We start from the raw sequence: 27,842 nt of genomic DNA, 5'->3' as shown, positions 1-27,842 counted from the left end.
AGCAGGTGTTGACAGATGTGAAAATTACCGAACTATCAGCTTAATAAGTCACAGCTGCAAAATACTAACACGAATTCTTTACAGACGAATGGAAAAACTAGTAGAAGCCAACCTCGGGGAAGATCAGTTTGGATTCCGTAGAAACACTGGAACACGTGAGGCAATACTGACCTTACGACTTATCTTAGAAGAAAGATTAAGGAAAGGCAAACCTACGTTTCTAGCATTTGTAGACTTAGAGAAAGCTTTTGACAATGTTGACTGGAATACTCTCTTTCAAATTCTAAAGGTGGCAGGGGTAAAATACAGGGAGCGAAAGGCTATTTACAATTTGTACAGAAACCAGATGGCAGTTATAAGAGTCGAGGGACATGAAAGGGAAGCAGTGGTTGGGAAGGGAGTAAGACAGGGTTGTAGCCTGTCCCCGATGTTGTTCAATCTGTATATTGAGCAAGCAGTAAAGGAAACAAAAGAAAAATTCGGAGTAGGTATTAAAATTCATGGAGAAGAAATAAAAACTTTGAGGTTCGCCGATGACATTGTAATTCTGTCAGAGACGGCAAAGGACTTGGAAGAGCAGTTGAATGGAATGGACAGTGTCTTGAAAGGAGGATATAAGATGAACATCAACAAAAGCAAAACAAGGATAATGGAATGTAGTCTAATTAAGTCGGGTGATGCTGGGGGAATTAGATTAGGAAATGAGGCACTTAAAGTAGTAAAGGAGTTTTGCTATTTGGGGAGCAAAATAACTGATGATGGTCGAAGTAGAGAGGATATAAAATGTAGGCTGGCAATGGCAAGGAAAGCGTTTCTGAAGAAGAGAAATTTGTTAACATCCAGTATTGATTTAAGTGTCAGGAAGTCATTTCTGAAAGTATTCGTATGGAGTGTAGCCATGTATGGAAGTGAAACATGGACGATAAATAGTTTGGACAAGAAGAGAATAGAAGCTTTCGAAATGTGGTGCTACAGAAGAATGCTGAAGATTAGATGGGTAGATCACATAACTAATGAGGAAGTATTGAATAGGATTGGGGAGAAGAGAAGTTTGTGGCACAACTTGACCAGAAGAAGGGATCGGTTGGTAGGACATGTTCTGAGGCATCAAGGGATCACCAATTTAGTATTGGAGGGCAGCGTGGAGGGTAAAAATCGTAGGGGGAGACCAAGAGATGAATACACTAAGCAGATTCAGAAGGATGTAGGTTGCTGTAGGTATTGGGAGATGAAAAAGCTTGCACAGGATAGAGTAGCATGGAGAGCTGCATCAAACCAGTCTCAGGACTGAAGACCACAACAACAACAATGTGTACCCATTCCCGAGAAAAAGGTTTCCGTTCCTGATGTAAAGGGTTCTTAACAGTCAGACAGGCAACAAAGTGATCCTAAAGGGTTCTGTTTGTATAGGTTGAGGCACAGAACCATAAAAAATAACTAGCACCTCTTGTTTACTCTCAATAAAAATATTAATATGTCTGTATTACTTCAAAGTTATCAAAAACATCCACACTTTTTCGTATGATTATATGATTTTGTTTATATTAAAATATGTCTCATTTGTGGTAAGTGAAAACAGCATTTTCTATTCACAGAAGGACCATCTTGATGTCAGGACACTGCTATTTCTCCTGCATGACTATGTGGGAAAATTGGAACATTTATATGGTGGTGGAGTAAAAACTTGGCCAATGAAGCCAGCTGAAACAATGAGTCTCCCTGTGGGTTTTACCAATGCATGTCGACATTCCTCCCAAGAGTTTCTACCAAGTGCTATCAAAGTCATGCAAAAGCTTTGTACAAAGCTGGAGACATTTGCTGAGTACTTCCAGGTTAGTGTGCCAAAAAATTCTGTTCGGCTGGGCTGTTAATAACTGTTGCATTAGAGTGTACAATCTTTGTGTTTTTCTTTTAAATTTTAATAGTTGCTTGTCGTAAACATTAAATTTTTCTGTTAAATCTTTCTGTGCTAGCTGCATGATGCCACCAGACATTACCTACATAAGTTGTGCAACTTTCCAAATCTTTTTTTTATCAGAGTTGTCTCTCAGACACATTTTTTAAGGTATTAATACTCAACAAACCAAATACTACCTGTGATGTTATTTTATCTATGTTGAATCTTGTGAACTCTGCGGCTGTTAATGATGTAACAGGTGGCATCATTCACCAACTGTCTGTTATACTCCTGACTAATGAAGACTGTGTTGTGGCATATGTGTTTTCAGCTCCAGGCTATTGTGCTTTAGTAATAGTGTGTTTGAATTGTGTAGACATTGTTTGAAAAGGGATCATTGTATTTACAAAACATTTGTGACAGTTATAAAAGTTGCATTGTTGTGGGCATTTTGATGTTTGCTTGCTAGAAATTTGTATATCTTTGGTCTTTTTGCTAACCTACAAAAAAATTTTGTATGAAATCTGAAATGGTCAAATAGGGACACCTAGACCATTTGACACGGAATCTTGCATCCATTTCACTAACAAATAAAATGCAGTTAACATCCAGAGCTTAACGCTTGATCTTTCCACTGTTGAATCCCTTCAGTTACTAGTGATTGAAATACATCACAAAAAAGTAAGAAATTTGGAATCTATCTTGGCAGTCCAAAACAGATGGTAACACTCTCAACAGGCAGTATGGTCTGCAGGTAATCTAACCATGTAGTAATCACAGAGCAGCAGAATGGTGAAAAGCACACTTTCACAACAATAGTGTGAAGGCAAAAAAGGGGAATTTGATGTGTCCTTTAGTGTTGACACATGCTGTGAAATGTTGATTCAAAACTCGGAAGTCACTAGATCAACTCTGAGAAGGAAACCAATAGGGTGCCAAAAGAACGTATATGCTCCAGAATATAAAGTCTTTAGGCTTGTCATTGGGACAGAGCCCATGGCATTCAGTTCATAAACAAGGTACTGCGATCAAACTGTCTTGGGAACATTCACTTAATTTTCCATGTCCTCTTCCATTAATAGAAGTTGCTGAGAATGCCAGAACTGAAATGGAACAATCCCCAGTTATGATTCTCAAATCAGTTTCTTTAAAATGTGTGGTTGTCAGATAAGGCTCATTTTCATCTCTCAGATTATGTGAACCAGCAGAACTATTATTACTGCCTTTAATGAATACTCTTTAGACAGCTGCAAAGTGAAGACGTGGTATGCAGTTACATCACATTATGTCACTGAATGACCCCTCCCCCCTTTTTTAAAAGGCTCATAGACTGACATTGAGTGAGGTTCCAGATTGGTATGTTGAGATGTTGCAGTATTTTGTTGTAGCTGACTTATTTGTGATTCCTCAACTGCTCAGTGCATGGTTTCAACAGGATGGTTTGACTTTGTACACTGTAAAGTAATTGATGGCAGCTGTGCTATAATTTGGAATAAAATGCCAGCACCAGCTGCTCTTTTCTTTTTATTTAAAAAACAACAGCTGGTTTCAGCCTCCAGGGTTATTTATCCACTGGTGTTTAACAATGATGGAAATCCTTGAATTGAGCAGGATGTAAAAAACAGAAAGGCATGCACTCATCTGAGCACATAAACATTGAACAGAAAACAGCATTAGCACTAGTTAGTGCTCGAAAGCTAGTGTGAATGCTGTTCTGTGTTACATGCTTCTGTGCTCCACTCATCAATCTTCCGTAGGTGATGTTGCCTTTCCCTTACTTTACATATTCAGTGATGATTTTTTTTCATACATTTCATTCAAAACCTATACTACAGATGTGGAACCTGAATCAAGTTGATCCATTTGCTGGACAAGAAATTGTGCAGTAACCATAGTATAATATGGTTGAATGACATTCTGTGGCTTCCAGCCAAATTATGACTTTCTTGTTGTTGGGCTGTCTCAAACATTAAATTTTTACGTTTTGGTTGAGGACTTTGAATGAATTAAAACATCAACTGAAGATTAAATTTATGGTTTTTTAGTTGAGATGTTGCATCAGTAGAACACATTTACTGAAAATTGATAATTTACATAACCATTTCATAAAGGAAAAGTTGTAATGGTATAGTTTCTGAAATAAAAGTTTTTGTACGATTTCTTTGATTTTCTTAGTTTTCAAAAAAATATTTCCCATTTTTATGTTACCCTGTATAAACTTAATCACTTCCACACCAGCAAGTAAGTTTAGTGTTGATTAGAACTTGACAAACAAACATGGATACTGACTTGCTTAGACATGTGATGATTAGATCTTTAGTGTTTTGTTGGAAGCATTGCAATGAAAGTGTTCATTCCTGAATGTGAACAGTAGACAAAAATGAGGAAAGGAAAGTGTCAACTGTTTCTGATGTAGGGCACAGAGACTGCAGTTTTGTTAGTTTGAATGATTCTGCAGTTTTGTGTGTGGTTGTGTGTGTGTGTGTGTGTGTGTGTGTGTGAGTGAGAGAAAGAGAGAGAGAGAGAGAGAGAGAGAGAGAGAGAGTGAGTGAGTGAGAGAGAAAGAGTTTACCTGCACAAGAAAAAGAGTGGTAGCTCAGAAGCTACTTATATCTCTGCGGAAACTCGTACACACAGCCATGGTCAGAATCCTAAATCTCCTTGTGATGGATGGCACTCTAGAAAAAATATGTGACATTTAGGACCACTGGTTAGCCAGGAAATGTTTATCAGTGGACACTGGTCAGTTATCGGCACCTGTACACTTTATAAAACTGTCTTCAGTAATAAGGATCGCCAGCCCTGCTTGGACCCCCAAGGCAGGGTTAAAATTAACAATAGTGCAACATCAAGAAGATAAATACCCTGTAGCAGTTCAACCACGTTCTGAAAGATTTCTAGACTCCACTGCTGAACTAGACAGCATGCACTGCTAACAGGCAGTACACTGCCTGCAACTGTTTTAATGAAACTGCCACAGAAATCTCAAAAAATGCTGAGCAGGCTAGCTATTAAAACTTATTTAGATCGAGAGCTACACCAGAATCAAAATATTTCATGCTTTCAGAGAACCAGATCTAATTTATTTGACACCAAGTCAGTCTTCCATCAAACACTACCTCCAGCTAGCTGAAAGCTCAGTATTCTAATGGGAGGTCTGTCGATCAATCATGTGCACCACAAATCTGGAACATGTGCCTACAGACACCAGAGGGACTGTTCAGATTTTCAAACGCTCGCACGCACGCACACCCACCCACCGACCCACCCACACACACACACACACACACACACACACACACACACACACACACACACACACATATATTCCCATTCCCTCACCACTTGCAAATTCTTGTAAGCCTTCTGTGCTGCAAGAAATTGTTCTTTGATCACTATGGATCAGTAAGTTCCACCTGTACTTGGGAGGACTTCCAGCCATTCCTAGGTTCTTCAAGCTCCCAGCAACTTCCCAAATCATTTTAACATTCCCACTGGTTACCCCTTTCTTGTGCTAATAGTATTCCTCTGAAAAGTGTTGCTTCCTACCAGTCAAGTTCATTTCCAACTTTAAATGTGCTAATATGTATTTAAAAAAAAAAAAAAAATGGTGGAAGGAGGGGGGATCTTCGAAGAAGAGGAAAAGACAGTGGTCACTTAAGCCGGCCAGCCATCCTAATAAGCATTGATAAAAACTCTCAGCATCTGTCCATTTCTGTGAAAGCACACTTTACTTTAACGGGGTGGGGTGGGGTGGGGGGGTGGTACTAGAGTGTGAGACGAGCTCTTCCTTTTTAAGAGGCTCTTTGAGCAAAATTTATTTTTAACATATTCTGACTAATCAAAATTACAAACTTTTGTTGATGTAAGGGATCTGTCTAAAAAGTTAACATTACACCTTCCCCAAATTTATGCCATTTTCTGATTGTCTATATTTTGATAGTACAAGGAGAGTTAAAGTACACAAAGAGAAATTTTTTGTGATACCACTATTTTAAACCATCATCATCATCATCATCCTAACACGAAAGTTGTGAAACTTGTACCTCTTTTGTCACAAACATTTGGCTGTTTCTTCTGAATATGTTTCAGTTTCTGAGGTTGTGGTTACTACGGGATCTGAGAACATAGCGTTTGTTTCCAAACACGTAGCAGCTTTTGCTTCTACACTCATCTGCCCACCGCTCTCTCATTGACTGTGTAGAACTAGCAGCTGACACACTCCCAATCGTTCCCATCACATGTCACGGTGAGCATCGACAACATAGCTGCACAACACACGCAAGTATGCCAGTGGCCCCCATCTAGACTTGTAGTGTCTCCTGAGGAAATGTATGCCACTGTTGCATATTTGTCCAATTTTAAATGTCAATTCAATTCTGAGGTCAGGCAGACTGCAGTTAAAACAAGGTAAATGTCCATAAAAAGCCAGTGTACACTCTATACATTCCCATGGTTGACTGCGCAATGAAGTCTGTGCCTACTGAACACTCCCCTCCCACACTCATCATAGTTCTCAGCCAAGCTGGGTCACTGTTCTCCCTCCAACTTTTGGTAGTGCTGTGCTTGAGCAACAGTGAAACATGGCAATATTTTGTAGGCTGCAGTCACATGTAATAGTAGTGACAAATAAATAAGAGATCACAATCACTATTCCGTCCAATTGTCGAACTTTGATCATCCTGCGATCTAGTGACATGTATTTGTACTATCTCCACATGGAGTCTTTCCGATGTAATTTACTCTTGCAACAACAATTACAGTCAATTTAATGTGATTGATTTTGTTTGTTAGACATTTCATTCTTGATTAATCTTCCTTCTTGTTTCATCTGCATGTCATCATCTTGTTCTAAAGCTGATTAAAAGCTGGTAATAACTTTCTCCAGTATTCTGATATGTGTACAGTAACTAAATTTCTCATTTGCAAACCACTTAGTAAACCATTAGTGTCTCACAACCAAATAAAATGTTGGCTTCATTTCAGAATCAAGTAATGGTTTTTGAAGGACAAGATTTCCGCTTTTAATATTATCTTTACATAAAAAGCTGCATAAATATACATATATGGTATACATAGATGTATGAGAACTTTTATTACTAACTTGTTCAAATGCAACAAAAGTTTGTTAAATGATAGAATTTAATGTTATTTCCTCCTGTGTTTCTTAAAGTTGTCAGTTATTAACCAGAGCAATAGATTTTGTAGTGGCTAGTTCATAGTTTCTCCCATATCCCTTGCACTATCATCGTGAGTCAAATGTCACGTGATTCTTTGAGCAAGGTCGATACTGCATCGAGCACTTTCAGCGTATTGGGAAAAATCAACCCTATTCAGTTGGAAGTATTGGTTGATATGCCCTTTCCTTCAGGATTATTCAAAATAAATTTGCACGAAACCTCAAAAGTCAAATCTTCATCTTCAAATGTAACATACCCCTATATTGATCTATTAAACAATGTTGAAAAGGTTGACCCTTAGCAGCAATTGTTTAATCTGACAATATGAGATAGCCTGCATCATTCTTCGAATGACAAATTTGGGGGAAAGTGTCATCTATAATCAAAAATAATCAATTTCTGACAGTGTAATGTAATTGTATAGATAAAAAATCTACTCACCAAGCGGCGGTAGAATAACACACACACACATTTAAAAAGTGTGGCAGAAGGGTTGAAGGGGAAGAAGAGGGGTTAAGGGAAAGGAACTGGAGAGGTTTAGGAAAAGAAGTAGAGATCAGAAAAGTCACCAACAGTCAGTATTTCCGTCTTTCCTTCTCATCCTGCCCGGTAAGCCTCCCCTGACCCATGGTTCTGGGTGATTTTTCTGAACTCTGTCCCTTTTCCTAAATCTTTCCAGTTCCTTTCCCTTCACCCATCTTACTTCCCCTTCAACCTTTCTGCCAGAAGAAGGAGCCACTAACTTTGAAAGCTTGCATAAGCAAAACTTTTTTTTAATGTCTGTGTTCTCATGCCGCTGCTTTGTGAGTAGAATTTTTACCTATCTAATTACATTATATCATCTTATAATCAGGTAAATATGGTCACCATTAGCTTGCTATATAATACCCCTAGACTTTAAATTAGGAGTATATGATGCACAGCTTTCATGTATTATCTGATACACTGTATCATGAAGTATGTTATTATATTATTACATTTTTACTAACTCTTTCCACATGTATCATTCAGAATTTAATATTATTTGGAACACTTGAAGATTGCCTGTGTATTGACACTAAACACTTCATGTCATCCATCAAAATCGTGATTGGTAATAAGTAAGAATAATGTAGGTACAAGTTTGTATTCAGTTAAAACAAGGCTGCCAAATTTAAATAATAAATTTTGGTCATGCTGCTTGTTCTATGAAATTTATCCCTTATAAATATCCAGAAAGTCAACATGAAAATGCAATGAGTAATTACTAATCAACAATAAAATGTACTCAGTAACTTGCTCAATCAAAAATGTTCATAATGAAAAGAACAAAATACTTTTAAAAAATTGTATGCTATAAAAATTTTTATGAAATTTTGTAGATAGCAAAAATTAACATGAATAAACAAAGAATATTAAATCCTTAATTTTTATCTGTAAAATTTATTGACACACTCAACCTTTTGTGAAAACATGATTTCTAATTATAATTTGGTAAACACATGTCTTCTAATTATCCATCTTAAAGGAATGTATTGTTTCAATGTTTTATAAGAGCCAGTTCAAGGTCAAGGATGGAAATACATCAGCATTACCCAGAAAGAAGTAAGTCAGTTTTAAAGCATTATGAGGCATTGTTTCATTCTCCTAGTTCTGAAAATATGACCTTGACCTCTTGGGCAAAACCCCTAGACAACAATAATACAAAAGATAAGTTGCAATATTTATTGACAATTCTTTACAATCCACTTGTTGGAATATTAACTGCTTAATATGTTTATTTTAATTAAACCTTGGCTCCAATACAATCATTTACATGACTGTGCAATAGAAGAAATTATATTAGAAGCTCCTTGAGGCCAAAGCATAATTGTAGTGGTTGCCAGGTGTCAACTCTTGGATTACTATGAGTCAATTTCTTGAATCCACAAAAGAACCATGTATAAGGACAGACTCGAAAGGAAATAACATATGTACTCCAATTAAACTCTGAATTTTTCCTCCAAATCCTCATCTCGATAAGCTCAGTAATGCTATGTTACAACACCAGTCAGCTAAGAATGAATGATTGCCTTTCCTATTTTTGTTAATGGTTTCCATCCCTTATGTATATTTGAGGAAAGAGTATGTATTGCAGTTATTTGCAGTCAGTCATGTGTGTGAGAACAGAGTTATTTGTAGTTCATATGATACAAGCCACAGTAACATATTTATTGGTGTCACTTAGCTGCAGCATACAGTTTTTTGTGTGGATGTGATGCCAACTGGAATGATACATTTCTTGCTCTCACTTAATCCAAGAGAATGCTATGTGGATTTTCTGTGAGATCCAGGAATATGTCATTATTTTCCTTAAGTGTGTTTTCATTTCAAATTTTTGTATCAAGCGAGAGAGATTAGCATCATATTATAATCTGGCTGAAAAGTACATATGATGATGCTGAGAATGAATTGACCCTAGGGAGAAATTTGCACTCTGTCAGGAGTTAACTCAGAAAAGATATTGTGTAGAAGAAAGGGAGACTGCTAAAATATTAAGCTTTGGATGAGCTTCATCTTCTGAAATAGAAAACAAACACTCACTTTCACACAAGCACCCGTGACTGCTTTGACTGACGGAGACAGCTCACCAGATATTAAGGGACACTGAGTCATCAGCAGGCACAGAAAAAAGAATGAAAATGTGTAATAGCTTTTGGACAAAATGTTCAGTGAGCTAGTATGTGGACACACACACACACACACACACACACACACACACACACGTGCGCGCACACACGTGCGCACACACACGTGCGCACACACACACACACACACACCCTGGCAGATAGACTGAGGTGAAGTGTTGTTCAGGGTACAATGAGTAGTGGGAGAAAGTGGCAGGAATTGAAGGGTTCTGGAAGGGTAGCTGATGGCTTTCATGGGTGGTTCTGTCTCTTGCTGGGATAGGATAAGCCTGTGGCAGGACTAGAATAGGATGTGTTGGAGTGTTGAGGAGGAAGATGCAGTCCGGAAAAAGATTCTAACATGATTCTTGCTGTTATTGAACATTAACTCTACTAATGTCTTCAGTACAAACCCACTGTCTCATTCCTTTTACAGCCACTCGATTACGTCCTCACACACAACTGTTTCTCCTTTGAAGGGAAGAGGTACAAATAAATTCACAGCATGGTCATGGATATCTTCATGGCACCTTCCTATGCCAGTCTTTTTATGGGCCATCTAAAGGAAATACTGTTAGCCTTCCAAAACCTCGAACCGCTTGTCTAGTTCAGGTTCGTTGATGATATCTTCATGATCTGGATTCAGATTCAAGACACCCTATACTCACTCTTCCACAGCCTCAACATCTTCACCTGTTCCTCCTCAACCCAGTGTGATAACTCCTGGATGCTGGGCTCCATTCCCTGATGGCTCCATCTGTACCTCTCTCCATATGAGGCCCATTAACCACAAACAGCACCTGCATTTTGACATCCCCCCCAATTCACATCAAAGAATCACTTCCATTTAGCTTGGCCAACCCTAGATGGCAAGTCTGCAGTGATTAGAATTCCCATGTGTAGTTTCCTGAGGGTCTCAAGAGAGGCCTTCACAGACAGAAGCTATTCCTCAAACCTAGTCCATATACATATTCTCCTTATTATAGCCTCATACATTCCTAATCCTCTCACCACCCCAAGAACCAGCTGCAAAGGTGCACCTCCTCATCACCCAGTATCATCCTAGACTGGAGCAAATGGACCGTTTCCTTTGCTAGAGCATTGATTATCTATCACACCTGGAAATGAGGGCATCCTACCCATTATCCAATCCCTTCTAAACTGGTATGCCACTGTCCACCCTATGTACATAATTTCCTGATCCACCCTTATCCAGTCCCACTCCCAAAGCCTTGCAACGTGGGTCATATCTCTGTAGAAGACCCAGGTATGAAACTTGCCCGATTCCTTGTCCAGCACAACCTACTGTAATCCTGTCACAGGCTTACCCTATACCATCACAGGTAGAGCCAACTGTGAAAGCAGCCAGCTCATATAACTACTCTGCTGTAATTTTGCAGAGCATTTTAAGTGGATATGACCACCAGCCAGTTATCCATCAGAACAAATGGCTGCTGCCAAACTGTGAGCAAGAGCAGAGTTGACCTCCCAGTGACAGTACAGGCTGCTGAGCCCAACATCTTTGAGATCAATGCCTGCATCATGGATTGTTACCATAATACGAGCTTTTCTTAAATATGAAGACGGGAGTTACCCTTGCAAGATATTCTTCTGTCCCATAATCCTCCTGGCCTAAATCTCCACTAAACCCACCATACCACTACTTAATAGTTTCCACTTCCTCTGTCGTCGCCTCCTCTCAGTCCACTCCACCACCACCAGCACCACCACCACATAATCATCATCATCTGAAAAGTATTTGCTTTTGTCTGCCATGTATTAAATTACAGTGTTATGTATTGGGGCGATATAGCTTTTCTGGATACTAATAAAATTTTTGGGTATAATGGAAGGTTGCCCCAAAACAGTAAATCACATGTTAATCAATATGAAAGTGAAGCCATGAATAACTGACTACTGCTTTTGCAAGACAGAGAAATTCATCAGGAAGAAATCCATGTATAAGGAGCAGTGAGATGAAAATGAGGGAGATGGAAAAAAAGTAAGTAGTCTGTTTTCTTTTTCAAAAGTAATTGCCATAACTTTTAACACCTTTACATCACTGTAACACAAGATAGTCAATGCCTTCATGGAAAAATGTTTGTGGTTGCTTACAGAACCATGATTGTACTGAGGTGTGCGCCTCTTCATCCAAAGTAAACTGATGGTGATGAAAGTCTTTCTTGAGGGCATCGAAAATGTAGAAATAACATGAGGACAGATTGGGGCTGCATGGGGGTGCATAAGGGCTTCCCAACAAAAAGTGTGCCACATGATTGAAACAACCTTGGCAACATGTGGGCTGGGAAAATCTTACCCATCCTCCATACAGTCTTTATCATCCTCCCACGCAATTTCAATTTTTGAATGAAATTTGTGGCTGTTGATTTGCATCAGACAAAGAGTTGCATGCCTGGGTACAATCATAGTTTTGTAGGCAACAGAAAATATTGTCTCACAGTGGGATAAATATATTAACAGTTATGGGGATTACTTTTCAAACAATAAACAGTTTATTTACTTTTTTCCTATCCGTCTCATTTTCATTCGACTGCCCCTTATAGATATTTAAGATCTTATTATTAAATGGCTAAAATTTCATAATAACCTGTAGATTTGTTACTGACATACAGTGTGTAATGACTACAGGGAAATGCTGTGTAAAGGCTTAATTTCTTGCTACTAAAGAAATTCCTCTCTTTTTGGTGTTTATGGCTGTATAAAAATTTTCAAGACTGTTGATTGAAATTATGTTCTGTAATATAATTTTAAAACTGTTTCATGTTGTTTAGCTGCAAAATTTCCACTCATAATATTTCCAGGAAAAGTGTGTCATTCGTTTCTCAACTGATTTGCCGTGTACCTCACAAAAATTATAAAAGAAGTCTAATAAGCATGTAACTATAGTGTAGCAAGCAGTCAAGAATAAAGAGTAAAAATTGAAGAATAGCAGCAAACCACTTAAAGGACACAATAAACAATATGATGGAGTGGTTAGGCCCTGGATCTGTTTTCAATAGGGGTGAGATTAACTCTTTACTCTTATCAGGTCAAAATGACCTTAGTGGTTTTTCTTCTTTATCTTATTTCTGATAAGATAAGGAACAAAGGTTTCCTTGTAAATTCCTCCATTGTGGTGTTGTCTCTTGAGCTCTATTTAAAACCATTGTCACTCTCATTGTTTCCTCGTACTGCGTATTTTGCTCCAATGCAATTCCATATTTCAATGAAGTGACCTGATGCAATCACCATATTATGTTAAATAATATTATGAAAAGGGTGTTTGCTACTCACCAAATATTGAAGATGCTGATTCGCAGATAGGCACAATAGAAAGACTGTCACAAAACAAGTTTTTGGCCAACAAGGCCTTTATCAGGCAACTGCAACTCACTCACACACACACACACACACACACACACACACACACACACACTCACACTCACACACGCGCGCGAGCGCGCGCGTGTGTTTTGTTGTTTTTGACAAAAGCCTTGTTGGCGAAAAGCTTATTTTGTGACAATCTTTTTGTTGTGCCTATCTGCAACTCAGCATTTTTGCTATATGGTGAATAGCAACTATCCTTTTCATAATATTGTTACATTCCCCTGGATTTTCCATTGTTTGATATTGTGTTTAATATATGTCAACTTGTATGTAAATTGTAAATTTGTCATTATAACTTTTCTGATCAGTTATGTATTTTAGGAAGTGTTAACCTTTTTTCCTCTCATCTTTTCAGAAAATTTCCAAGTTTGTTAAAGATCTGGGTAGATGAGGAAATTATGTCAGAGCTGCTGTGAAATGATGATGAACAGTCTGTCTGATAAAAGTACAGTAGTTGGTGAGGAAAATGTTGAAATAAGTGAACATAATTCAGGTGTTTTTGCCTTTTGAAGTGATCAGCCTTCAAATTCGTTAGTTACTGGAGATTGCTATGTGTGTAAAGATGGGCAAATTAAATGGCCCATAAAACTAATTAGCCATATGGGAAGACCTAAAAGCCATAACATCATTTCATAGGCCAGACACCTTAGCCCTGGCTACAGCAGCAAAGACTCCAATGGACATCATTTCTCTTTATTTTGATGATGCTCTGATGGATTATGATCTGTGAGATATATGTAGGCCTGATGTACAACAGGGTACCCAAAAGAAAAAATACTTTTTAAATGTATTTATTCACAGTTTAAGCACAAACCTGCAATCCCTTTCAAAGTTCTCTCCACTTGTACTAATGCACTCGTCTAATCTTTTTAAACATTGTTTAAATTCATCTTTTGTGACGCTTGACAGCACCTCCATTTTATTTTATTTTTTTATTTTTTTTAATTTTTATTTATTTATTTATTTATTATTTTTTTTTTTTTTCACCTCATCAACTCACCTAAATGCTTTCCTTTCATATGTCTCTTCATGGTTGGGTGAGTATGCAGGATGAGGGACAGGTGTCATACCATTTTTGGTCAAGAATTGTCATACAGACAATACTGCATGAGCAGTGGTATTGTCACTATGGAAAAACGGCTGCCACAAATCAGGCCGCTTCTGCTGCACACTGTTGCGCTGCCTTTTCAAATCTTTCAAGTAGAAAGCCTGGTTAACTGTCTGACCCTGCAGTACAAACTCTGAATTGTCAACTAGACTCACATTGAAGAAGCAAATCAGCATTGTCTTAATGTTTGATTTCACCTGGCGAGTTTTCTTGGGGTGGGGCAAACTTAAAAGTCTTCCACTGGCTTGATTGTTGCTTGGATTCAGGATTGTAAGCATAGCACCAAGTTTTGGTGCGTGTGATAATTTTTGAAAAAAAGTTTGGATCATTTCAGGACTTTTATTTCAAAGCATAGCATTCTTCCATGCAACCTTGTTTTTGATGAGCAGTGAGCAGCTGTGGCACAAGTTTGGCAGCCACCATTTTCATTCCCAAATCTTCTGTCACAATTCAGTATACTGAACTCCAAGTCACTCCCAACAGCTCTACAATTTCCTCAGTGGTCTGTTGTCAATCCTCATTAATGATAGTGATTATAGCAAGAATGTTTTCAACATTTTCATGTGTTTGGATCATGGAAGGCTGATCAGAATGAGGTTTGTCAGTAGTTGACATTTCACCGTTTTGGAATGGGAAAACCACTCAAACACTTGTGTTTTCCCCATAGCGTTGTCATTGTATGCCATTTTTAACATTTCAAGAGTTAATGCTCAAGCAAGATAGCTTTGAGAGATGAATTAAGAAAGGTGGCAGGAGACAAATATATGTAAAGAGATAAGGCATAAGGGGGATAACTTTGGAGATATTCAGTTTGATTGACAAAAGGTGAAAGCATAAAAATAGCAGCAAATATACAAAGCAAAAGTCAATACAGACATCTAAAAAATGAGAGTGATAGAAAATGCAAAATAGCTAAACAGGAGTGGATAGAGGACAATTGAAAGTCTGTAGCAGCATGCCTAATGTGGGGAAAGATAAATGCTAACTATACTAAACTAAAGAAGTCTTTGGAGAAAAGAGAAGCATCTTTGTAAATATCAGGAGCTCAGATGGCAAACCAGTACTGAGCAAAGAAGGTGGAAGGAATAAATATAGGGTATGTATAAGGGGGATAAGCTTGAAGAGGAAGGAAGTGATGATAAGTGGGAGATATGATACTGTGAGAAGAATTTGACAGAGCACTGAAAGACCTAATTGGGAACAAGGCCTCAGGAGTAGACATTCTCTCAGAATTATTAAGATCCTTGGGTGAGTCAGGCGTGACAAAATTATTACAAGATGTATGAGACAGCCAAAATAAACTAAATCTTCAGGAGGAATGTAGTAACTCCATTTTCAAAGAAGGCAGATGTTGACAGGAGCGAATACTACCAAACCATCAGCTTAATAAGTCGTGGTTGCAAAATATTGACACAAATTATTTACAGAAGAATGGAAAAAATTGGCAGAGATTGACCTTGGGGAAGATTATTCTGAGTTTCAAAGACCTACAGGAACATGTGAGGCAATACTGATCTTACTACAACTTATCTTACAAGATAGGTTGAAGAAAGACAAACCTATATTGTAGCATCGATAGATTTAGAGAAACCTTTTGACAGTGTGGGCTTACCTATACTCTTTGGAATTTTGAAGTTAGTGTGGATAAAATACAGGGAGATCAAAGTAATTTAAAACTTGTTCAGAAACCAAACTGTTACGTTAAACCTACATTGTAGCATTTATAGATTTAGAGATACCTTTTGACAGTGTGGGCTGGCCTTTACTCTTTGGAATTTTGAAGGTAGCATGGATAAAATACAGGGAGAACAAAGTAATTTAAAACTTGTTCAGAAACCAAACTGTTGTAAAAGTGGAAGGAAATGAAAGGGAAGCAGTGGTTGAGAAGGAAGCGAGAAAAGGTTGTAGCCTGTCCTTGATGTTTTTCACTTTGTACATTGAGTAAGCTGTTAAGGAAACCATTGGGAACTTTGGAAAGGGAATTAAAGGTCAGGACTAAGAAACAAAAATATTTTCAGTTTGACAGTGACATCGTAATTCTGCCAGAGACTGCTATGGACTTGTAGGAGCAGTAGGATGGAATAGATACTGTTTTGGAAAGAGATTATAAGATGAACACCAGTAAAAGTAAAACAAGGGTAACAGAATGTAGTTGAGTTAAATAAAGCAGTGCTGAGGGAATTAAATTAGGAAATGACACACTAAAAGTATTAGGTAAGTTTTGCTGTTCTGCAGCAAAATAACTGATGGTGGCTAAAATGGGAAAATATAAACTGCAGTAGCAAGTGAAGCGTTTGTTGAAAAGAGGGATTTATTAACATGTAATTTAAATTTAAGTGGTAGTAAGTTTTTTTGGAGATATATGTCTAGGGTGTAGCCTTATATGGAAGTGAAAGGTGGACAATAGGCAATTCAGCCCAGAAGAGAATAGAAGCTATTGAAATGTGGTGCTGATGCTAAAGATTAGATTGTTAGATCGAATACCAAATGGGGAGGTACTGAACTGAATCAGGGGGAAAAGAAATTTATGGCATACCTTGACTAAAAGAAGGCTTCGGTTTACAGGACACATTCTGAGACATCAAGACTGTCAGTTTCGTAATGGAAGGAAATTGGGGGGGGGGGGGGGGTTAAAAATTGTAGAGGGAGACTAGAGCTTGAATGCAGAAAAACATATTAAAATGGATATAGGGTGCAGTAGTAATGCAGAGGTGAAGAGGCTTGCACAGGATAGACTAGCAATGAGAGCTGCATCAAACCAGTCTTCCAGCTGAAGACTACAGCAAGAACAACATGCTATATGGGATATTCATGTTTTTCTTCACTGTATACGTATTGATGATGATAACACAGGAGATGAGAGGAAAAGATTGGCGAGTTAGCTGATGTGTGTGAATTTATCACACTATTGCAAAGTAAGTATTTGAAGTTGTATAATCGTGGAAGCCAGGTGCCAATTGATGAGCAACTCATTCCACTTTGCTGACTATTTTCCTTGCAGCACTATCTCCCAAACTCCAAAGAAGTACAGCATAAAGATATTTGCTTTGGTAGACTCAGAACATTTTGTGTTATGATCTTTGAAATATACATAGGTGCACAGTTAGGGTGATCTTTCAACATGGTAAACATGCCTTCAGAAATAATGCAATGCCTCATTGTTCCTCTGGTTGGTACTGACAGAAATTTAACTACTGACAAACCACCATGCCTCTTGCAGGAATCTTATTGTCAAAAAAGTTTGACATTAGTTGGAACATTACGAAAGAAAGAACAAACCAGATACTCCGCCACAATTTTTGCCTAATAAATGTAGAAGTGTAGCTTCAAGCCCGTTTAATTTTGTAAAAAATATGTCAATGGTTTCAAAGTTACCAGCCAAATTATGGTCCGTTTTTACTATTCTCCATGATATGTTATGATGGAGAGATTGATGAAAATACAGGCACTCAGAGAAGTCCAGAAGTTATAATATTGTACAATCATACAAAAACTAGAGTAGACAATTGTGGTAAATTATGTAGTAATTACAGCACTAAAAGGAGAATGAAAAGATGGCCATTAGCAGTGTGTTTTTGTATGTCTGCTCTGTATTTGTATATCCTTTACAAATTAAGCTCTGGTAATAAAGTTGCAAGATTAGAATTTCTGAAGAAAATGGCTATGGATTTACAAACTGACTTACTGTTGTCCAAAGGATAATCAGTTGTTATACACATTGAAATCCACAACAAAGAGTGTAACTTTATTTAGCAGTGAACGAATTGGTGCCAGTTTGCAAGGATGTGAAGGACAGAGCCGGTTATCACTGCCTAGTCAAGGAGAAGTTGCTATATATATCCAAGAACAAATAACAGCAAGCTTTAAACAGTGTATTTGATTTGTTACAAACATGTATTAAAAAAGCACAGTGAGGTTATCTGTACGTCCTGTGAAGATGACAAAGAGTGAACATTTTATACCATGTAACATTTAAAATTTTAGAAGTTTGCTTAAACTCCATGATCAAAATATCACTGAAATTGTTACTGTCATTGAAAAAGGAAACAAAAATGTATTTAAAAAAAAAAGTATCTCATTCAGTAATGGAGTACTTTGATCTTCTGTGTGTTTTAGTTTCGGATGAAATAGAACTGATGTGAGTGTTTGTATTTCAGTGCGTCATGCTACTACTTAAGGGGAATAGCTGTTCAGCTATCCAGATTTAGCTTACTTGAGCTTTCTGAAAATCACTTCAGGTGAATGCCAGGATGGTTCTCCTAAAGAGGCCATCATAGATTTTCATCAAAACCCTTCTACAACAGAATGAGTGCTCACTCTCCAATAATTACACCATTGCTGTGATGTTAAAAACCCGAACCTACATTCTGTCCTTCCCTAAATCAGTGATAGCCATCACTGCCATACACTGCCAAATATTGGATATAATGTAGCTGTGCTGAGCGTACATCCTAAAACGAATTCAGTTATATATCAACAATCAGTTTTCTATGCATAACCCACACTGTACACTGCTGTGAGTTTTGAGCCATTCTTATGGCACATATCAGCACCATTCTGCTGAGGCATAGTTTTTCTTATGTGATTTAATTTTTTTATTGTTGTGGAGGGACACATTGGTGGATGGGTGTAGAAGTTGCCTCATACAAGAACATTTCTAATATTTGCATATTTTATTGCTACTCTTATGTACTGTCTTTCGTGTTTTCTGCTGATCTGCATATATATACAAATACTGGTACACTATTTCAGGGTCTTTTGGAAGCAAGTGATGGCATCCCAGATGCCCCAAACATGTCTGAAGCAGGTTCAGTGGAAAGGAAACAGTGCTTTCGGCTTATCTTACAGTCTTTGGCAATTTTTTACTCTTGGCATGGCTTTGAGTCTCCAGAAAATCTTGACAGATTGAAAGGTAAAAATTGCATTTGGTACTCCTTCTTTTGAGATTGTGAATTCTAGGTGCAGCAATGCGAATCTGTTGTATGTTCTTACTAAAATGATAAAATTGCTATTAAGTCTCTTATATTCGAATTACAAGTCTTCACCAATTGTTGTGCAAAACTGAATACTATTATTTGTTTTGTATTTTCTAAAAGGTAAATTAACCATTTAAAAAATTAGGTGAATGTCGTGGGTAAATGCCTTGGAGATGAACACCATGCAGTTTATATTCTTTTGCATGGTACCCTTCTCTAAACTTTTATCACATACTTGTTACCTGTGTTAAGTCCCAAGCTATTGCAATGAATTTCTGCCAGAAAAGTAATGGTTTTTAAACAGTTGTGTGGTGTTCCATTCAGCTTTGACTACTGAAGTTTCCTATATCAGTGGATCTTATGCAAGTTATTGAGAGTGGGTTTTAATGTGGCAGCCAAAAATATAGCAAAGTGGGGTTGGTGAATGTGATACTGGGGAAATATTAATCACCAGTTCTTAACTGGAAACTGTTCCATTAGCAGTCGTGTGTTTGTGAGGAATGTTGTATTTGAGGAGTATCTTTTGTGGTCATATCCAGTCCATTCTACCTTAATGTTTCACCAAGACATTTCATCTCTGAGCTGAGTACCCCACTGCTGAATGCCCACAATTATATCGTCAATTTATAGTTTGACTGGTGAGTCAGTATACTAAATACTCTAAAAGACTGCCAATTTTTACACTTGATGACAGCTGGAAAACATGAGATAAAAGGCACAAGTGCCTATAACAAATGCTGCAGCTGAAATGCACTTATACATTTTTATGACAGTGAACCATACTTAGTCTAGAAGTTTTGTTACTACATTATTTGAAAATGATCACTCACCAAAACTAGTTGTATGGAAATATGTATTTTTTTTTTTTTTTTGTTGCACAGTGTCATTCTTTGAGCGGGGAGTATTTTCATCCTGCACAAAACATGCCTTATTGATTGCCTTCCATTCTACAATAAACTAGAGGCAAAGGACTTATTCAGAAATCGAAATATATATATTAGTTATAATAGAGGGAAACATTCCACGTAGGAGAGAGATATATATATATATATATATATATATATATATATATATATATATATATATATATATATATATATATATATATATATATATATATATATATATTAGAGGGAAACATTCCACGTAGGAAAAATATATCTAAAAACAAAGATGTAGTGACTTACCAAATGAAAGTGCTGGCAGGTCGACAGGCACACAAACAAACACAAACATACACACAAAATTCAAGCTTTCGCAACAAACTGTTGCCTCATCAGGAAAGAGGGAAGGAGAGGGAAAGACGAAAGGATGTGGGTTTTAAGGGAGAGGGTAAGGAGTCATTCCAATCCCGGGAGCGGAAAGACTTACCTTAGGGGGGAAAAAGGAAAAAAGGACGGGTATACACTCGCACACACACACATATCCATCCACACATATACAGACACAAGCAGACGTATTTAAAGACCAATACGTCTGCTTGTGTCTGTATATGTGTGGATGGATATGTGTGTGTGTGCGAGTGTATACCCGTCCTTTTTTCCTTCTTTCCCCCCTAAGGTAAGTCTTTCCGCTCCCGGGATTGGAATGACTCCTTACCCTCTCCCTTAAAACCCACATCCTTTCGTCTTTTCCTCTCCTTCCCTCTTTCCTGATGAGGCAACAGTTTGTTGCGAAAGCTTGAATCTTGTGTGTATGTTTGTGTTTGTTTGTGTGTCTGTCGACTTGCCAGCACTTTCATTTGGTAAGTCACATCATCTTTGTTTTTATATATATATCATCACGTGTATCTTGTTACACATTACTTACAGGCAAGATTTTTACCATCTTCACTTTACAGCAAGGTGGCACTGATAGAAAAGTGTAGTGACACTGTGGTCTCATCAAAAAGACAAAAACTAAACAGTTTGTTTTTTTCCTTGGTTGAAGTCCATGGTAAAATCTACTTTTTATGTTAAAATCAATGAGAATGATATAACGCAGTAAAAGAAAAAGACAAGACCACAGCTACGCAAGGCAACAAAAATGTATGTCTAATAGAAGATGACTTTCTGTTGAAAAATGTCACTGTCCCAAACTAGAATGTCAATGCACAACTTGCAATTAGAATACAACAACTCAACAATGATTTTAATAATGTGGGAAAATGAAAACAAGCCACTGCAGAACCAGATGTGGAACACAAACCTAATTATGGAACACTTTGTACACTGTGGAAAAAATTCATAAATAAGCAACAGACGTGAAACATGATTTGTTCAGCAATAAGTGTCTTGTGTGGGCTCCAAGTTCATACTTAGCGGAATCGCAAAAAGAAGGTCAATGAGTGACAAATACAGGGGGTGGATAAAAGTATGGAAACACCAGAAACACGACACTTAGCCATGCCAACCATGATGTAGGAAAACTGTTGGCATTCGAAACAACTTCCAGTTACCCCGGAATGGATAAATACAGGTCCTGTGTGGTTTTTTAAGGAAATTTTATACCATTCTTCCTGCAAAACTGTTACAAGTTCAGGTAACAATGTTGGAGCTAGATAGCGATCAAGCACCTTTCTATCGAAAGTAGATCATGAAGCCACAATAACATTGAGACCTGATGTCTGTAGAGGGCATTCTCCGAAGAATGATGCTAGTTAAAGGAACATATAAGACTTTCTCTACTCGTGAAATAAGTAGGTACTCAAAGAATACTTTTAGTTCTCTCTCGGTATATTTCAACTTCCACAAAGAACAGAATTATTACTTCTCACATAAATATTTGACTTCTTGTAAGTCATCCATGTCGTCTCAGATTAGACACAATTAAGATACATTCACAACAGAGTTGGTTTAACAACCACAGAAATCATAAACATATGTTGCCTCTAGCAAGTCTGTGTTAAGAGTTACTTAAGTCTTTCTCAACTCAACTGTTCTTTTGTCACTAACAATTGTCACAATTACAAAACAGCACAGAATAACACAGAAGTTCCTTGGTTCTTCCGAGTGCTTCCATCAATCGACCGACAAGTACTTGTCGGTGCCATTCGACCGCCATGTCTACAGTCTTCTCACAACAAGCTTCAGACCTGCACACACAGACAGATGATGCACAGTAGATAGGGTTCCTTTTTCCCCACTCACATCGAAAATATTATGTGTTTGAGGCTTCCTTTTTCCCACTCGCATCTAAAATATCATGTGTTCGAGACAGTGTAAGGCCGCAGAAATTCTCAAATCACTACACTACCCAAACATGAATCGTGACCCATCCACACAGCCTCACTTCCACCAGTACCTCATCTCCTATGTTCAACTTCACTGAAGGTCTGTGAACCTTGCAAGACTAGCGCTTCTGGAAGAAAGGATATATCTGCCAGAAAGTTTCATATCGGCACACATTCTGCTGCAGAGTGAAAATTTCAAACTGGAAACATCCCCCTGGCTGTGGCTAAACCATGTCTTTGCAATATCCTTTCTTCCAGAACTGCTAGTGTTGCAAGGTTTGCAGGAGAGCTTCTGTGAAGCTTGAAATGTAGGAGACAAGGTACTTGTGGAAGTAAGGCTGTGAGGATGGGTTGCAAGTCGTGCTTGGGTAGCTGAAGTTGAAAAAACCTATGCATGGACGTCATTACCTTTCTCTGGAAGAGCTTTCCACCACCATTACCTGTGCCATTTGACGCATGAACAGAAATGCTGTCCTGCATGGAATAATAGAGCTTCCAAGATGATGGGACTCAATCATAGAGAAGCATGGAGACTGTACTGAAGGACTGTATAGAGATATTGAAAAATAAATTAAAAAGTGTGTAAGTAAAAAAAAAAAAAATGAATTATTTATGAAATGTCCCTCGTATTTTGTTAAACAGTATTATGAAGAGTATAGATTGCTACTCACTGTAACAATGACACAATGAGTTGCAGACAAGATGACTATTACATATGAGCTATTGGCCAAAGCTTTCTTCATAAAAGACGAAAACAGACACACAGGATCAAGCAGGCACAACCCATGAACTCATGACCACTATTCCAGCTGTGCTGACCAGAATCAGCTCATATGTAACAGTCTTGTAACCATGACAGTCTGCAACTCATGTCATCTTTGTGATGAGTAGCAGTGTATACTTTCCATTTTTAAAATTCATTATACAGTTGTTAGATAAAAACAGTTGTATCTGCAATGTTTCTGGCTCTCTCCGAAGTGCTTACAGTATGGAGTGACCGTGTAGGGAAAGAGAGCATTTGTATGACGAAATAGAGCAAGTAGAATCATTTTAAGAAGGACTTTTGAAATATGGAGAAACTGCTTGAAAAGCGTACTCCTTTGTATATACTGGGTGATCAAAAAGTCAGTATAAATTTGAAAACTGAATAAATCACGGAATAATGTAGATAGAGAGGTACAAATTGACACACATGCTTGGAATGTCCTGGGGTTTTATTAGAACCAAAAAAATACAAAAGTTCACAAAATGTTCGACAGATGGTGCTTCATCTGATCAGAATAGCAATAATTAGCATAAAAAAGTAAGACAAAGCAAAGATGATGTTCTTTACAGGAAATGCTCAGTATGTCCACCATCATTCCTTGACAATAGCTGTAGTCGAGGAATAGTGTTGTGAACAGCACTGTAAAGCATGTCTGGAGTTATGGTGAGACATTGGCGTCGGATGTTGTGTTTCAGCACCCCTAGAAATGTCGGTCGATCACGATACACTTGCGACTTCAGGTAACCCCAAAGCCAATAATTGGACGGACTGAGGTCTGGGGACCTGGGAGGCCAAGCATGACGAAAATGGCGGCTGAGCACACAAACATCACGAAACGACGCGCGCAGATCTTTCATGCGTCTAGCAATACCTCTTCCCCCCTCTCTACCCCATGTCATTCCAAGCATGTGTGTCAATTTTTACCTCTCTGTCTACATTATTCCGTGGTTTATTCAGTTTTCAAATTTATACTGACTTTTTGATCACCCGGTATATAAAACAATAATATACATCACTAAAGATAGTTCAAAATCATTAGAAATGCTAGTGTACACATCCATAACATGTGGAGGTAGATTGAGATACGAAACATACCCCACTGACAATCAATGAAAAATAACCTCAGTACTTCGGTTTCTAGTTACTAAGAAGTCTCTGTAGAAACCTATTAGATAATATACGTGACACTAACTTTCCAAAGAAACTCAAAGACTGTGTGATGGAAAATAGATTTTTTTGCTGTGCACACTGTGATCCTAGATGATCAAATGAAATTCAGTTCAGTTATGTTCCCAGTTACGTGGTTTTCTGCAGTGCAGAAGTTTTGTCAGTGCCTCATGAGTTTGGCATACACTTATCCTTTGACTTCCTCAGGGCAACCACAAAGAAAATTTCAAGAAATGGTAAAAACCTGTTGTAAGTTCATAGAGTGCCATAGTGAGTATCAATTTAAATATCATCCTTTTGGGTATGAAGCGATGAAAAGTACTTCTGATGTAAACAAATATACTAGCTGTGTATTGCTGTGGGAAAGAATTCGTCGCCTTAACGCCATCCACCAAACTGCTAGTGGAGAAGGATCTACAGTTGCCATCCAAGCTAATGGTCATGTAGTGGGGCAATTTTTTACTGCAATTGTCCATTTAAAACTAAATTAGCATTCCACAATAACCGAAATTTCATGACGGGAACAATACAAATGTATTTCAACTCATTTACAGTTGATTCATGTGTGGCACGTCCACAATAGCAGTCCACCTGTTGCTCTTTGTCTGTTGGATGTACACTCACACACAATCAAATAGACAACCAAATGCATCCAATGTTGGCTATAGCAACTCTTAATTTTTGTGTGTCGTTCCTCAAGCTGACAAGAGTGGGAGCAAAGGAAAAGTGTATGACAACCAGGAGGAAGTAAGATGTGTGGGATAGGTAGGGGGAGGATATAGGAGCCTCTCAAAGGAAGCAATAAAATGAGGATTATTAGTTTCTCCGTGTTGAGAGGGTGCTGATTCTGCAACTGTATCTTCATTTAGTGAAAATCCATTCCAGTTGCTAATAAAAAGTTATATAAGGACCCAAACCAGTCATGGGCTTAATAAAGTTCTTATAAGAAGCTGGAGTATCTTTTCATTAATTAAAACAAGGATTGATAAGTTGACATCCACAAAACAGACTGTGGGTGGGTGTCAGGGAAAAGTAAGTACAAGGTTTGAAGAGTGAAGGTGAAGTGAGGTCATGGGTATGGAAGGGGAAAGGGACTAATTCAGATTAAGGCCAGGGGGATCACATGAAAGGAGCAGGTGCTAAAGGGATTGTTCCCATGTCCAGCTTTAGAGGAGCTGGTGCTGGGAAAATAATCGAAATGACACAGGTGCTGAACCAGCCACTGAACTCATTGGTGTTGTGATGTGCAGTATCTTCACCGAATGTGTAGTCAAGTTTATGATCAGCCATAGTTTGACAGTGGTCATTCATGTGGGTAAACAACTTGTATAATTCCCAAATAGAATGCTGCAGAATAATTGCAGCACAACTGGTAAATTATGTGGCTGCTTCACCTTTTATAAGATTGGAGTGACTGCAACCGGAGAGTAATAATAGGTGGTGAGTAGATATGTATGACCCTCACGATACCAACCCCATGATTTTGTTCCTTATACTGTTGGCTAACCACATTCTGATCCATAATTATTTATCATTTGTGGAAGTACTGTGGTATCTTCATGGCACCACCTTGAGCCAACTTGTTTATAGGCAACATCAACAAGTTTTTCCTATGTACTTAACACACAAAATCCCTTGTCAGGTTCAGATTCTCATAAAACAATAAAAATACAACACTATGTGAAGCAGACTGAAAGTTTCAGTCCTGTTGCTATAACTGGAATTTAGGTTTATGTTGAAAATTCAGTCTGACAGGAATCTTGTACTGTGCTACACTATTGTAGCTTTGGAACTGGATCAAAACAACATATCAGCTACTGGTGTTAAAATGCAAGTTAAAGTGGTATAATGGCTATTTTTTGTCAACGTATCAGAGAACAACAGCCCCGAAGATTTGTATGGTGAGTGAAGGTAATGTCCATTTTCAATTACATTTACAGACAAAATGCAAAATTCTTTCACTCCAGCTAGTGCGCTATTTCATATAAAAAAATAAAAAAATAAAATAAAAACAAATTCTGCAATATGAACTACTAATCTCGTACTAAATGAAAAACTGTTGTTATAATAAATGCAATCTGAAAAAGTTAATTAAACCTCTACCCTTATTACTCAATACTGACATTTTCTTGCAGCTGCACTTAAGGTGTGTGGGCGCTATGCTGGTACTGAAAACACGGATGCCTCAGTAGATAGTCTGGTACGGGCGAACTTCAAGTATTTCCGCAGCTATGCTAAATGTACACTGCAACTCTCAGCTGCTTGCAGTCTTGTTACTCTTCTTCAGCGAATTACCACATTTTCACATGAGAGTAAACCAGCACTACGTAAAAACCTTGGTGAGTAGTTTTTGTTTAATCTTTTTCAAGTTTCAGTACCTTTTAGTATCTAATCCTGCATAAACTACAGGGCTTTTTTCCAGATTAAAATTCAGCTGTCAGTTGCAACTATATTTTTATTGAGCTTTATCAGTTTCAGCAAGTTAATTTGTCGTCTTCAGGAGCCTACAAAAAATCTTTGGGCCTTGGCTATGCAGTTACGTGAAGTATAGGAAATATATTACAGAAACTACGTAGTACTTCTTCATAGAAATATAATGTCATGATATATCCAGAAATGTACTTATTGTATATGAGTATTGTAAATACAGTTTGACAATTTATAGTAACTGAATCACATCTATATGTGTGTCAAACTGTTGTGTCAACAGCAAGGAACACACATAAAACATATACAAGGTATATGAAGAAATTATAACAAATTTGAAGAAGCATGGCACATGGCTCTAATGTAGAAAAGGAAGGGGCTAATTTTCACATTTTATAAGAAATGATTTGCAATCAAAATAGTGTTTATTTTTAATGTAAGTTTATAATTCCACAAATCTTTTGAATTTAGTTGGGAATGTTTATATATTTCATATTCCTCTAAAATGTTCATTTTGTACACCTTATCAACTAAATTTGTGCAGAATTTCCATGCGAGGAAAGAATGGAGGAGGAAAAGTTTGTTTCTGTGTTTTCAGATGTTCTGCAAAAATTGACTTACATGAATTCTCGCCATCTTTGTTGAGCAGGTCCTCATGAAAGTTGGTCTTAAATGCCCTCCCTGTCTGTCTTATGTATTACACATTGTATTTCATGTACTCCAGATTTGAGAAATTTCTCAGCTGGAGGTTTCTCGTTATGTATTTCAAGAGCACTTGGAAAAGGCCTGGAAACACTGGAAAGTTCCAGGTAGAATATATAATGCTAAGACAGAGATTTAGGAACCGGGTTTTAAATTGTAAGCCATTTTCAGGGGCAGATATCGACTCTGACCGTAATTTATTGATTATGAACTGTAGACTAAAACTGAAGAAACTGCAAAAAGCTAGGAATTTAAGGAGATTGGATCTGGATAAACTGAAAGAAAGAAACAGAGGCTATAGAGACTTTCAGAGAGAGCGTTAGGGGACAATTTACAAGAATAGGGGAAAGAGATACAGTAGAAGAAGAATGGGGAG

The 27,842-nt window shown here is 37.7% G+C and overlaps 1 protein-coding gene across 3 annotated transcripts in view; it reads left to right on the top strand.

The window, feature by feature from the left end:
* The window catches only part of LOC124711891 (Fanconi anemia group D2 protein), a 206,393-nt gene that overhangs the window by 146,339 nt on the left and 32,212 nt on the right, over window positions 1-27,842 (top strand). For all 3 annotated transcript variants that reach the window (XM_047242137.1, XM_047242136.1, XM_047242138.1), the window contains exons 18-20: window positions 1,596-1,832; window positions 18,970-19,129; window positions 26,473-26,676. In XM_047242137.1, the coding sequence (XP_047098093.1) occupies window positions 1,596-1,832; window positions 18,970-19,129; window positions 26,473-26,676 (601 nt within the window). The remainder of the gene's footprint in view (window positions 1-1,595; window positions 1,833-18,969; window positions 19,130-26,472; window positions 26,677-27,842) is intronic.

This window comes from Schistocerca piceifrons, chromosome 8 (assembly GCF_021461385.2).
Source record: "Schistocerca piceifrons isolate TAMUIC-IGC-003096 chromosome 8, iqSchPice1.1, whole genome shotgun sequence".
Classification (NCBI taxonomy): Eukaryota; Metazoa; Arthropoda; class Insecta; order Orthoptera; family Acrididae; genus Schistocerca; species Schistocerca piceifrons.
The sequence above is the reverse complement of the archived record's forward strand: the minus strand, read 5'-3'. Positions and strand labels throughout refer to the sequence as shown.